We start from the raw sequence: 15,388 nt of genomic DNA on the forward strand, positions 1-15,388 counted from the left end.
GCAATTTCCCATCATCTTTTGTTTCATAACTCTAATGGGAAACAAAGAAAAGCAAAGCTTCCAAATCATCGACGAGCTTTAATGAGAACTGTGTTACTTCGGACTGCGGATGCCAAAATAAAGGTTGAAACACAAATTTTTGTATTTGGGATTGACAGTGAAAGGCTTTTTGGGAATGAAAGGTACATGTCTCCGAAAGCCACTGGCTAACACTTCTAGTCACCACCAGAAAATCTATTGACATTTTACTCAGAAGAGTTCCTTTTGCCAATTACAGTATTTTCTGCGTCAACTATGCTCAAATGTTTTGAAGGAAAACCGAAAGCATATATTTATATAATCAAATATCGTTATTTCATATAATACAGAATAACTCATGTAGGATGCATTAGTCAAATACATATATAACGACTCTATCAGAGCTACTGCTAGCAGAGGCAGCAAACCTTTCACGGCTCTCCAGGCTTCAGGCTACCGGGTATTAAAACGTTGCAGGTTGCAGCAGAGTCTCACGGTCACGTCTGAACAGGCGTTTCGGACACTCGTTCAAATGCAGACACGGGACCTCTGTGCGCTGTTGGGGAGGAAAGAGAGAGCGTTCCCCAAGCTGGTCAGGCTCGCCGAGCAGTTTGCCGGTTTAAATAAGGTTCAGTTGCCCAAGGCTCCAGTTTTGGAGGTTCAGCTTTGAAAATAAACTCGGGAGCAAATCCTAATTTCACAGTAAACAAACAGTTCCAAGGAGGTGTTTTGGTTTTCTTTTTTTAAACCACCAAATACTCACTTTACTTTTCTCCAGACTCCCAATCCAAGAGAAATCTTAACACACGCGTCGTGACTTGGAAGCGAAAACGCACGTCATGCAGCACCCAAGGAAGCAGACGCACTGTTGTGTCGGAGGAACTTTGTTCCAAGACTTTCCCAGATCTCCAGCCGCTGCAGCTAAGGATGGATCTATGTTACCTTTCAAAGATAAGCCAAAAAATCTTGCAGCACCCCTTATGCAAACTGTCACCTCGGAACAAGAGATGCTTTGGGATACTGCACCAGTGGAAGTTATTAATTTAATTAGATCAACCTGCACTCCCACTACAGGCAACCCAATTATGAAAATCACTCTTGAGCTGGAAGATTCAGGCAGAACCTTCTATGCTTGGTCTTCGTTTTTTTAACTGAAGCAGCATCTCATGTCTGTAAAACCTACTACGAGAATGCATTTTCCAAGGTAAACTAAAGAGAAGAGCTGTTCATTGCAACGATTGTTGCCCGGCTGCAACTGGCAGGAGCCAGACCACAAAAGCCTCGTGCTATACCATTTGTAGCGAGGTCCCTGGAGCCATTACTGTTTTGTTAATCTCTTTAGCCAGCTAACTGGAGGAGCACATTCTACAACTTGTAAAGCAACAAACTGAGGTTTTGCTCTTTTTCATGCTCTGTACTCATCCCTCTATAGCAACCCATATAGAAGCCTATTACTGAAATAACTGCTTCTCCAGCCCCAAGAAATAGCCTCAGCTGATACCAAGACAGGACTCAATTCCTCATTAGCAGAGCTAGTTAAGTTTTGCTCCTCAGGGAGGGTTCATAAATTCTTTGCGCTTGCAGTGCACTTAATACTTGCCTGTGCTGGGCTCAGAGTAGTCAGTGGATGATGCTAAGCCCAGAATTACATTTTTGAGATGCAGCTCAGCATACTTTTTGCTCCTGGACAACGCCTCCCTCCCCGCTTTGGATTCATACATAATAGGCGTGATTACAGCATTATCCATCCGTTGATGGGTTTTGCTTTGGCTATTGCTATGTGGCAACAGTAGCTGGCTTCCCTTTCCCCCTATGCAAATTGCGATGCTCCATGCGGATACAGCAGACAGCGTAGCCCAGGTAAAGTCATAACCCAAAACATCGATGATTTTAACATTCAGAAAGGTCCCTGCTTATAGAAATGTATAGAATTGATGTCCCCAAGTTCCCTTGCTTGTTTGTTTTTTAAAAAAAGGGGCATTGCTATGGCTGGGCAGTGTCCTTTGGGAAAAGATATTTACCGCTGAGAGGACAGCAGTGCATTATTTCTTTTTAGTCCTCTCAGAAGGCTAAGGAGACCTGTGGAAGCTCCTGACACGGGAAACCACAGCATGATTCCATACCAAGCCCTCCCTTTACAAGGCCTCTGAACACCAGCTTCCTTAGTTCAGGGAACCAGTGTCAAGTTGTAGGAAACAAACTGGAGAACCTTCACCAACCTCCGAAAGGTTCGCAAGGAGTGGCATGTGTATGCTTCTGAGCAAAAAAAAGGAATTACAAACTAGGACATGGATTATTCTTCAGGTAATTCATGCTGGGAGAAACACACAGGGAAAGAAACCAAGCAGGCAAAGAGGCAACGACAGCAGTGCAGCACGCCTAAAACTTTAATCTTTGTTTTTGAAGAGTACAGAGTTGAAAGTGACACTTTCTTCTCCTTCCCACTTTCCCATTCCCTATCCCATCGCTTCCTAAGTTCTCCCTAAAAGGAAATATTTCTTTGTTGATTAGTTTAACTTCCCTTCAAGTGAGGCATGCCCATTAATCTCCAAAAGTAGGCCCCAATTCAGTAAAACACTTGCACATGCACTTCACTTCGGTCCACTCCCATTCATGGCAACATTTAAGTGTACATACTTCAGCGCTGTTTCGAATAGGGATGTTTTTACTTAACCAAAGATGGGGCGGGGGGGTGGGTGGGGTGTATATTTGTGTGGTCTTAATGGGGGAGGGGAGGGAGGGAGGACATACAACATACATCACCTTGTTCCCAATTTAAAGGTAATTTTAGCAGCAGTCAGGGACTGACACATTGGTAAAATCTTAAGCAGCAGCTTAACCACAGAAGGGTGTAGCACTAAGAAATCCAATGACATTTTAAAAAGGGCAGCTCTGAAATCATTGCTGAATACCAGTTAAAGCAGCTTCACAAGGTCAGTCAGACTTCTAAGTTTAAATACCCTCTGCTCCTAATGCCATTAAGCAAACACGCTTCTTTAATTACAATTATATAAAGGAAGAGACTTGCAAGACAATACAAGAAAATAAAATACCAAGAATGGGAAAACCTACAGAGTTCAGAAAACAGGATTCTGGAAAATTAAAGTGTTTGTATTTTATTTCTACGTTGTGGGCTTTCATTTTTTTATCCCTTTGAAATACGTTTAGTTTTAAATTAATAAAGATCATAAACTAATGAATTGATATGTTCTTTAAACAGACATAATAAAAATTCAGACATTACACCGCAGGACCCATCATTTAAATAGCCCAAGAATAGAACAGTTAAAGTGATGCTGGCTAACGTGAGGATGAAATGCCTAGATAAAAGATGTCGTGGCTCTAAGGAAAAGTGTGGATTAGAGGAGAATTGAGAGTGAAGCAGGTGATGCTTTAGTCTGAATCTGAACTGTCTTGCTTGTTGGTATGGTACTGGCTGACTGCTTCTTCCAAAGGAGCCATTGTACCATCCGGCCGCACTCCCATTGGTTTTATAAGCTCATCTCTGTAAGAGATTTAAAAAAAGAATATATATTAGCATATGCACACATATCAATTCACATGTGTATAATACAGTCACATACAGTACATGCTTTAGTACATAATGAGCCTTTAAAAGGAAGTTATTTCTGCTAAAACCCTCTGTTTTGAAGAAAGAAGAACAAAAAACCTTCCAAAATAGGTGGGAGGGGAAGCGCAGGACAGATAAAGACTTCATTCATGTAGGCCAGACCTACTTAGCCAATTAAAGACACCATGAAAAGTCAGTGCCTAATAGGCTCAAGACAAGGAGCAGGTTCACTGTTTTAGATACACAAAGTAGCTTTTCTTCTAAGAGTTCTCTGACAGCCATTTCTTCCTAAAATTTCACCTGCCATTCTGGCCAATATATGCCCAGGCAATTAAAACAATCATTTGATACATATTCATCTTGTTGCAGGAAATAAATCGGTTACGAGAACAGACCCTGCCTACACTGCTGCTAGGGGTGTGTAAGTACTTGTTGATTCATTTAAAAAAAGCCAACTGATTCTAATACTATTGCTTTTGTTTGTGGTAGTTTAATTACAGGATTGACAGCCATTTTAATCTCTTCAAAGCTCCAAAGGCCTCTCGGCAGCTAATCCAATTATATCTACTCCACAAGCTACAGCCTCATCTAAGAGATGATTAATTATTGATTAAGCCAATCAAAAAGTATTAGCAAAGATTTATTTAATCCTTACTTTTTATCACCTCATTTATATGTGGATTATGGCAAAAGCTGTAAGGGCAAAGATAACATTTTGATTTTCTGCTGAAAAAAAAAAGGAGAATACCTCTAAATATTCAGGAGTCACCTTAAGTAAAGGAGCGGAGGCTTGATGTCAACTTAGCCCTCGCTTGAAAGGCAGCCCAGTAAAACTGCGGATTTAACACACATATACCACCCTCCCGAGCCACAGACAATAAAACTCCATCACTCAATGGGGAAGGCAAAGGCATTTCACCAGCTCTCTGCCTGGTCTGCACTACTACCCTGGCTGAAAAAAGAAGGGAAAAAATTGCTTATACACAGCTGGCAATCTAACCTTAACACAACCATTGGAACAGCAAGAAAGGCAACAGCTGAATTACATGGCATGCATATGCCAGATATTGTACAGTCAAGCAGCTGTTAAGTCTCCAAGAGTCATTTTTTGCTCAGGAGGAACAGAGACCAGCAAGAGAAATGCAGCTATTTGCACCAATGTGGCAACCAGATACGACGGTGATAAGCTCACAAATCCCACTGCCTGCGGCATTTCAAAACATGAGAAACTGGACCTGGAGAAACTGCTGTGGTTTGGCTAACCAGGCCTGGGTGGGAAGCTGGCGGCCAGGGAAGGACATCTGTAATGACCACACTCAAAGAGCACAGGCCGGACTCTGCCTCTGTGTGTGTGTAAGAGTAGGATCTAAACAGACTGGAGCGAGCTGGCCATACTTGAGGACCAGCAGCAAGTCCTCTTCCTTCAGGCAATGAGATCTCTAGTATGCAGATTCTGCCCAAATGAGAGCACTGTTAAGTTGACAAGTATCTGCTGGAGATGTGTGCGAGGAGAGATCAAAAGAATACTCAAAATCAGATTCGAAAGGCCTTAAAAATTGAAGACTTTAGATGTAGTGTCCAAACAGGACCAGAACCCTCCCTGCCTGCTGTAGGGGTCCCCCGAAGGCAAAGGCGGAGTGCTTTGGAGTTGCATCTAATAGCAAAGACTTTTTTCACAGGAAAAAACCCTATACATCTAAGGTCTTTTTGGCTTCTGAGCTTTAAACACCATAATACAAAACAAGTGTCCTTTGAAATCTGTAATCAGTCTTGTAACAATTCTTCAGTGCCACTTACTCAAGTTCAAGCCTCAGTAGTGATCTAATACACTTACTTTTGCAGAAGAATAACCTGAAGAGTAAGTCCTTGCTCATATTTTTTAAGTCCTAAAAGTAAAAACATAGCCACAAAGAACGAAATCACCTTTGCTTCCCCTCTAAGCTGAGAGGATCCTCGATTTTTGTTTTAAAACTCACAACGCATACTCTCAGGTTGCAACATTTTACATTGCAGCCAGAAGTCACAGAATCACATAATTTACTAGCCATTTACAATTTATTATTGGTAATAAATAAGTTATAATGGCTAGTAAAGGATAAAGAAACAGTTCAAGAAAAAGGAAAGAGAAACACAGGAAAACAAGGTCCCGAGGTCCCCTTATGTGGGGACCTCCCTCTCCTCACATAAGGATACTTATAAGATATCTGTAAATATTGCCAAGAAGTCCCATCTTATCATTTGTCAATTATAAAGAAATAGCTCCTTCTCTGCAACTTCTTCCCTTTCACATCCTGCTACACACACTCCAGAACTTGACAGAAACTTTTTCTCTCCCGGCGAGTCATCTGCGGAGACGCTGAACACCAGATGCAACAGACAAGACACATCCATATGCACAAGTCTTGGTCTGTGGTTTTTGTGGGGGTCTTTTGGGGATAAATGCACCAAGTTTTGCATGACAACGTAATGTAGAAGTCTGAGTCACTGAAGTGCGTTTGTATCTTCTTTCGGGATGCTCAAAAGCCCGTTTCTCAGCTCGCTGTACTCATGTCAAAGCGCACCATTATGATCTGTGCTGTCTTGCATTTGAGGTTCATTCCCGATGCATTTCCTCCTCTCTAGGCTTTAACCACGAGCTAGGCTGATCTCGCATTTCATAGAATAACAAGGATGTTTATCAATTACCTTTCTGTTCCTGCATGAGCTTCCTGCTTTGCAAGTCCTTGAACAGGATGAATGACGGTTGTTACAAGTTTGCTGTTCTTTCTCTGTATTAGGAGGCCGAACTCCATACGTCCTTCCTCAGACAAACGCTGCCCAGTGAAACTGAACTGTACGAAGACAGAAATATTCTAGGCCACCAAAAAAAGAGGTAGTAGGAGACGCAGGGATCAGCCTATTTTTTTCCTAACCATAATCTAGTCCTAAAATGGTGTAAAACATGGCATCCTTTCACCAGTGAAGACTTGACTGCAAGCTCTGAACACTACATGAGCTTACTCCTGTTTTTCAAAGAGGAAGAACACAGAGGGAGACAGATGAAAAGATCTGGGCTACCTACAAAGCTAGCTTCAGAAGTCTGGAACAACTATCTGCTAAATAACAGAATTTTGGGTAGGATTGCAAGAGGCATCACGCAGCTAACTTCAGTGCCACACAAGAGCCCACACAGCTGACCCTTACCTGGTATGAATGGTCTCAGCTCTGCCAGCCTCAGCAATGTGCCCACTTAGCACCGGCTGCTTAGAGATCTCAACTGAGCTTTGACAACTTGGGCTAGCTGAGGATGTGCTTACTGTTTAAGGTGAGATACAAGTGGCAAGGGAAGCACCAGAAACCGGCACGTATAGCCTCAGAAGACAGTTCACTATCCAGAGACTAGATGTTTATGGTACATCTATAGGGGAGAAGAGAGATGGCTTCAGCCCAGTAGGTGGCAGCGGGAATACTTCTGTATCCATGAAGATATATACAAGTACACAGGGTGCATATTTATACATATTTGAACATCCTTATGTGACCTCCCATATACTCAAATACACCTTCTTGCAACATTCATTTTTCTAATGCAAACAAAGCATTCTATTCAAGTGTACTTAGAAACACACCATAATTAAACAGCTGGTAAAATACATTCTCTTCTTCCACTTCCAGATCTCCCAAGAGTCCCTTCAAATATATCTATACAAGTTCTGGCTTCCTGCTTGCCATTTAGCTTGATAACGACTCAAAAATCATTCCCTTGTTTTGAAGGGTAACTCTTTCTTGTCTGCTCTATGTGCTACAGGGCAGTATTGACACATGGAATTAATGATGGTGTCTGTAATGAAACAGCCATCATGTAAACACCAGTCTGCTCCTTTGATAAAATGGCATGTTAGGGACCTATTCACCTCCTTATAATTGAGTACTACATAATAGTTCCGATCCTTTCATGTAACATTACTTTGTTCTATGATTAGAAAGGGGAGGGAAAAAAAAAACCCTACGTAACATTGCCTTCTTCATTCATCCTATGATTAATTTTGTGTTTTTAATGAGTATAGTTGCTTATTGAGACAGGTTCTCTTACATACTCGTTTTGTTGACTTCTGTGCAATGTACAACAAAACCCAAGCTGTGATAATTGGAGACCATTTCATCAGCAAAAGGATTCTTGCTATTAATGCAAGGTTGGCTTGGAAAAAGCATCCTGACATTTTAAATTAGTCAATTAATATACAATTCTACCTACCATTTATAATAGAAAAAATGTTAGCATTTTTTGCAGACATTTTAATTAACACAGAGTATTTCCAATAATCTATGATAGAAACAGACAGAATATCATACAACACTGATTTAAGGTGTCTAACTCGATATTTTGCAAAAATGAAAAGTTGAGTTAAATCTTTCTGCAGATTTGGGGAGTTTTTGAAAGCTCAAAGATGTGCATCACATACAGAGGACACTGATTTACAGTCACCAAACAATTCTCAGTGAATCAACAGGATAGTATTGACCCTTACTGCAGACAAAGCCCATACAGTTACTTCAGGGCCAAGTTCAGGCATCCAGCCAACTACCTAAGTAACATCCACATCTTCCAAGAGCTGCAGTAATCAAGATTTTTCATCTTCATTTACACTTATATATATAAAAATGATTTTAAAAAGTAATCTCATCCAGCCAAATTTGAGCAAAATATTAATTTCTAGGAAACCTTTTGTAGAACCCAAGTCTATGTTAAAATATCGGGGCAGGGGAAATGAGTTCACAAACAATATTCAGCTTTCCTCCATACATTTTGATAAAACAAAACTGAGTGATTAATTTTAATTTAGCCTTGTTGATGGTCAATTACCCCATGAACAGGCCTAAACACCAACAACCTAATAGAATGGGAAAACTTCGGAAGTAAGACCTGAAATGACCAAAAGCATGGATCAGTTTTACATCACCTCAAAGCAGTTTCAATTCTTCAGTGCCAATGCTGAAAATAAAGAGAAACCTGGAGAGCAAAAATCCACTGGCATCTTAGGGAACAAGGGAGAAAATGCTACTTTATTACTTATAGTTTCAACAAACCTGTACAAAGGGTACAATGTAAAGAGTTAACAGCCATTAACGAAGGCTATAACTTTTCAATGAAGGAGTACTGTTTGGCAAATTTGTTTTCTGAGTTCAATCTGTCATCAGGTAACTTTTCAAAAACGATACAGAGCCCGTCAAAGCCAAATCTAGAACACCCCAGGAGGGACAGACTGGCCCGATTATCCTCATCAGTCAGGAAGGGAAGCAAGTTTGTCAGTCCTTCAACTTTTTTTTTTTCCCCATACCTTTCTCCAATAAAAGCATGCTAGCTCTTCAAAGCTTAGCTTCCATTACTGGGACAACGTACTAAGCAAACCAGTTTTGCTGTACATCACTTAAGTTGACTCTAAGCTCTTGTCCAAGTTACACAGATAAAGTTACATAAACTCGTTCAAGATTAGAAGAAGGAGCTGTTGGTCCCTGTCCAACTTCCTCCTCTCTTACAAGCAAAGCACCGCACCAAGCCGAAACGGCTCAGTTCATGGTATACGTCCCTCCTACGGTGACAACAACAAAGACCAGCAGAAGTAGGAAACCTGCCACCAGCAGTCTGCCTCAAAGCAAGATTCAAAACCCAGAATCAACTGAAAACTCCCATCAAAGCAACCTCCAGTTCACATTTGTAGGTTGCAAACTAAGGGAAAAAAGTGCATTCCACTGGTAGGTTGAGTCTCTGAAAACTCCCAGCACCGAAGGGCTCAAGCTGGAGGAAGAAGGGTTCAATTTCAAAAACATGGAGGGACTCCCACTACTATCAGCATGTTACTAGCTCTTTCTTCTTGTATACAAGACTGGCAGCTTCCCATTTTATTTAACATCCGCAAACCCCACAATTACACTCAATTACATTCATTAAAAACATCCCACGGCCTCCCAAAACCAAGTCTTACTTTCTTTTTCCTTCCTGCCAGCATTCTGCTCCCCCCCCCCCCATTTTCAGTAAGACAAAAAGGGTGGGAAGAATGGTCAAGTGATTTTATTCATGCTATCACAGCACCTAAAGGGGTCACATCAACAACACTGTCCCACAGTAATCACTATACTAAAAAAACCACAAACAAACAAAAACCTCACAACAAAAAGAGTCCCCAGCCCTGAAGAGTTTGCAGTCTAAGTACTATAGAAGAAACTGCAGGTGGATGTAACCGACACAGAAAGCCCAAGGTAGCAGCAATGCTACTGGCCAAGAGGATAAGTAGCCACACAGGGCACCAGCTGCTTCCTTATTGTCAGTTTGTAGCAGGCAACACAGCAGGTGTCTCCAAGCCTCCAAACTGAAAAGGCTCTTATGCTACAGTAAGGCCATTTGGACTTTTTGTGTAACTGCTATAGTGATAGCAACTGACTTGTCTTCAGTCTTAGTTTATCTCCGGTCACAATCTTCCTTTTAAAAAAGTTTTAGACCATTTAGTCATTTTATTGTGGTACCCCTAACGCTCAGCATCTTAATTCTCTAGCTTACATAGCAATCATTGCCATTTTACATAGTAGTTCAATTAAGATTACATGTGCATTGCATTTTCTTCTCTTTATTAAAAAGACTGTGACATACTACACTTGCTTTCCATGCAAATAATGTGAAAAAGTATCCAATTACTTCACTGACAGTCTCAGATCAGTTGTTCCGAGATCCTTCCCTGCTTTCGCTTCTGCTTATAATTCAGTCGTTGTCAGCTAATATAAAATCCAGATTCTCCTGTATCTTTTGCCATATTCCTAATCTTTAATAGAGATGTAAAAAAACTGGTTTTCCGAATTTCTCTCAATAGATCTTGTTATTTGAATATCTACAGACTCTCACAAAACACAAACACACTTCTGGCTGCTGAGTTTTCCCATGTTTGAAGAATGATCCACTTATCTATTTACATAAATTCCTACAGCTCAGTTCAATGGTAAATTAGTATTACATTAAGTGTTCCTCAAGAATGTAAAACTTTGCTTACACAGAAAAGAAACTGCAAGCAAACACTCCAATATGGCTACAAGTATGGGGGAAGAAAAAACAGCAAATTCTAGGCATATTGAGTCAAAGAGAAAAAAGGCTATAGCTAACAGCACAGGTCTGTTCCCTTTTTGTATGTAGAAAGTTATAAAATAATAATCAACTTTCTTTATCAATAATGTACACCTTTATGTCACATTAAGTACCATTTTCTTTTATGGCATTATCTCAGTCATTTGAAACAAATTATAAAGGCTCACTTGTAATCCAGTTCACACTTATTCTAATAAATCCACAATAATTCTGAATTGCAAATTCCCTTTTAATTGATCTATTATATAATCTATTGCTTCTGGTGACAACGATTTTCACACTGTATTTGTTCTTCATATAAACAGCAGACATAAGCAGTTACCATGAGATGCTGCTCGTTGACTTGGGGAAAATGAGTGCACTTGCCTTGGGCTTGGGTTGTGTCCCATACTTTAAAAGGAGAAATTACTTTAAAAGGAGAAATTCTTTTCATTATTATCAGCCTATCCATTTAGGAGGCAGGTCTCCTCACCACCAGATCTTCCTGATTCTGTCCAGTCCTCTCCAAAAGGTTTCCTCTGAAGTCCTGTTACATACCGCTCTTTTCTTTGAAGGGCTAAACATTTTTCTCTGTAGTTAAAGTGACCCTAATCCTGCAAAGAAGTCGATTCTAGCACTATTTTGAAGCACTAGATCTTAGTAAAGAGTCAGGATATGAGCTGCCTCCCTCTAAAGCAGCTATCTAATAGAATACCTGGAAAGTTTATCAAACATGTTGACAAGCTTCATTGCTTCATATTCTTTTTGTTCTTCTGTCATTTCATCCATCGGATTGGGCATCGGTTCTTCTAAGTGACCAGTGATAAGGTTAATGCTGGAGGTGGAAAAACAATACAGTTTACTTTTCTATAGAAGTATGTATGTAAATTTTCTCTATCTATTTTCTATCTTCTTGGTAGGAGGAAAGAGGAACCCACTAACAGAAACCAAGACTAACACTGTCTGAACTGCACATGCAAGTTTTTACTGTAAATAGCCAACGTTCATATCTATACCTTTTTGTAGCCCTTTCCCATGAATCAGGATATTATCTTGTTGATTCACTGCATTAATTTCTTGTAAGCTACTCAGAAATGCACATTCCACTAGTACTTGTTATGCTATAACCCCTACACAAGCAGTTTGAAAGCAGGGGAATAATGATGGTAATAATGATTAGTAATAATGACATAGTAATTAGTAATAATGACATAGATGGGAAACAGAATGACAGAAACATGTTTGCAACTAACTCTGTACAGGCTTAATTTAAAAAATATAGACAGGTTCCAGTTACATATTCTTATTCATGAAGAACCGTTGAATTAGTTTACCGTTCACCTCCCATGATGATTTTTGCTCAAATCAAATTAAGGCTACTTTGAGAATTTACAACGCCAGTTATTTTCACTGTTAAAACAAGTGAATGGCGATACAGAAATGTTAAGTAACAAAAGCAGATAAGTAGTTTTAAAGAACACTTTCAGGGCAAATTACCTTTTCAAGCAGTTGAATCACAAACATTTAACGGCAGTACAGAAAATCAGATGCATAAAGCAATGGGCAATTGTCTTGAATGTTTCATTTAAGTGTCAGCTTTTATGACTGAACAGATGTCATACTTCTACTTATATGAATATAACTGAATGTTAGGCTTTTGAAAGAAGAGCAGAGACAAAAGAGCAAGAAAAAAAAATATCCTGAAGAGCAGAAATAAAAAAGAAACCTCCTGTTCCGAGTTCTTTTCTTAGCATAGAATCAATATAATTCCTGTAACTTCTCCTACATTTATTCCTGTCTTTCATTCACGTTTCTTAATAAGACTCTTTCAGTGAGCCACAACCCCCTGTCATATACCTAATCATCTCTGTGTAATTCAAGCAAAACAGAGTAAAGCGGAAAAATAACATGCTTCAGATGCCCCCTATCAACAACTTCAGAACCTACTTAAAATGGCATCAAATCATAGATGTAACATGACAAACTGAAACCTTTAACACCAAATCAATTACAATTAATAAAAATCAACAGACAGAGCTTCTATATGATCACTGAATCCTTCAGACAAATACATTGGATTTCTGAGGTGTGACTTCTACAAAATTTTTTTTGCTCCGTCCATATTTACCTATGCGACTTCCTCAATTCTTTAGGAAAATTTTAGTACCAGGCAATCTGACTGATTGAAACTAGGCCTACTGGTTTGTTCCTTTTTTAAAGTCTCGCTTAAAACCTTAAGCTACATCTGACACCTTCATTTTCTCTGTTACAGAGCTACACCTCACAAACAATAGTTAGTAGTTTGGCAGCTTCCTGTGAGGTCCTGGAAAATCTGGGGCAAAAGCCATCCTTGCTAAGTTCGTTACTGTATTTTTTTTCTCTAAAATTTGCTCAATTTGTTCAAAAATCTCTTTTCTCACTTGAATTTTAAGTAGTTTTTCAGACTCATAGTCTGTAAAGAAAGGGTCGTACCTGAGAACTCCCTCAAACTTCCTCATAGTTACAATGACGCAAAGAATTCCTTTAGCTTTTTTGCTATGGACTTGCCCCCTTTCTCTGCCTACTTACATCTCAACCATCTAATGACCATATACATACTGCAGGCTTCCAGCTCTTGATGAACCTGTGAAGAAGGTTCTCTTTATTCTTAAGGCCTCCAGTAAGCTGCTCTTCAAAACCTTTTTGGCCTGCTTTGTTACTCTTTTACAGTATCGTCTCTGATAGCCTTCTTTACTCTCATCTAACAAGTCCAGCTTTTTAAGGATCCATTTAAATGCAGAACACACATGTACTCTGAACCTCTAATACGCATCTTGAAACTGCTCCTAGACAAACATTTCTCATTTTTGTTCCTTATTTCTTTTTGACAAGTTTTCATTTTTACATAGTTCCCCTTACTGAAGTTAAACCATTCTCATAGTGAATTTTTTTTTTTTTTGCAGCCATCTCACTATATGACAGTCACTGTTAGAGGCTGGTTTCTCAATAATTAGACCATGAAGTCAACAGGAGACAGCAGTTAATATAAGCACATGTAATTCCAAAACAAAAAAATTATGTCAAAACATCTAAATTGCAACAGGACTGAAAGCAATACTATACTTTGGCTTTGCAGACTTGTATTCTTCTGTATCCGTATCTTCGTCATCTGAGTACCAATGATCTCCTCTTCCTCCTGCTAGCAGGCCCCTTGCTGCCAGCAATCCTGCCGCGTTACCATAGCCTGTATATTTTAACAGGCTATCAACTGCAAAGAGCGATACAGAAAATTATTCAGCTATATTCAGCTACAAAACAAAAACCAGCATAGTGTTAAAAGAATTGAGAGTTACAGCAAGAGGCAAATATACTAATTACAGCAAGACCTTATATAAAAGGGAGAAGAAGAAGTAATTTTTACCTCTCTCTTTACAAAGAACAAAAAGAAATTCTGCTGCAATTTGCTTTACTCCAAGGTCAACATGTGTCATAAGGCGCACAAGCTTGTTCCTCACTGTTGTGCCAACTTCTGGACGATTTGATACATCTCTTAATGGAGGCAATACCTAGCAGCACAAGAGAAGGAAAAACAGCATAGAACGCATGGCAATACCTATCCAGTCCTTGCAGAAAACACAGTCAACAGAACAAGAAAATACTGTAAGCTCTGCTCCTTCAAAAAAAAGGAATAAAATCAACCCAACTATGCTTACATGCATTATTAATGACTCTTGCTTCTTAACACTCAGGCCTTCTGGTCTGCCATCCTGGGCAGAAGAGTACTCAGTCCCAAACACAGACTTTAAAAAGAAGACAACTATTAGGAGTTTAAGAGCACAAATGAGTGTCCCAAAAGAGTTGGCTAACAGGCAGCAGTAATCTCACGCTCTTTGTTTCTTCTGTTTTCCTCAAATATCTGGCAAAAGCACTAGAAATACCAGCTTAAGGAAACTTACAATATTAACATGATTTGTAATTTATACAGAACAATGAATATACTTCTAGTGAAAAAACAGGAAAATAAGTCACATTGCAAGTTCTACTATCATGATTTTCAAAAACTGGCTCTACGTGTATAGAGGAAATGCGTACTTCTCCCAGAAAACACTCTTTTAAAGGCTGAAGCTAAGTTTCAAAAAGATTTTGGAGAAAACACTATATAACATTTCCTCAAACACATTATTTTCTCATTAAATGTCATTAATATTGTTAACTTCAACCCTCAAGAAGGGCAGGAGGTGCCTGAAACATGGCTGGTTTTGCAACCTAACTTCCACCTCCTTGTGCGTATGCATTCAGACTCAAAACCTACGTTAATTTTTTCACATTCGCATGATATGATATCATCTGCAAACAAATCTGGGTTGTAATATGAAATATTTAATGGTCTGAAGACTCCTGTAAGAATTATGGATCTTCAATGTTTTACTAGGGAATGAAACCAAAGATGTCACTAAGAAATTGCAGGTCCTTTGTCTTCTAGGTAGCTAACGTAAAAATGTCATGTTCTGTGCAAAATTACTGCACAATTACTACTGAAATCAGACTCACTGGGAACCGATACTGAAACAAACAAATGCTACAGTATTGACTACTTTGAAAAAAACAGATCCTGTCTTTTTCAAACTACATATTCAAACGATTAGCGAAAACATTTTACTTTGTCCCTGCTTACTTTCCCCAATGGGGATAGTACCATAACTGCCATTTCACAGTGTGTTGTAAGAATG

General features: G+C 39.4%; 1 protein-coding gene across 1 annotated transcript in view; it reads right to left on the minus strand.

The window, feature by feature from the left end:
• Positions 1–2,383: 2,383 nt before the first annotated feature.
• The window catches only part of RIC8B (RIC8 guanine nucleotide exchange factor B), a 37,541-nt gene continuing 24,536 nt past the window's right edge, over positions 2,384–15,388 (minus strand). Inside the window, exons 7-10 of the mRNA XM_087766647.1 lie at positions 14,080–14,224; positions 13,782–13,926; positions 11,395–11,514; positions 2,384–3,523 (exon numbers count right to left, since the gene is read on the minus strand). Coding sequence (XP_087622773.1) covers positions 3,412–3,523; positions 11,395–11,514; positions 13,782–13,926; positions 14,080–14,224 — 522 coding nt within the window. The 3' untranslated portion in view covers positions 2,384–3,411. The remainder of the gene's footprint in view (positions 3,524–11,394; positions 11,515–13,781; positions 13,927–14,079; positions 14,225–15,388) is intronic.

This window comes from Nipponia nippon, unplaced genomic scaffold, assembly GCF_047370975.1.
Source record: "Nipponia nippon isolate SJK-2023a ecotype South Korea unplaced genomic scaffold, ASM4737097v1 scaffold_3, whole genome shotgun sequence".
In the NCBI taxonomy this organism is placed as follows: domain Eukaryota; kingdom Metazoa; phylum Chordata; class Aves; order Pelecaniformes; family Threskiornithidae; genus Nipponia; species Nipponia nippon.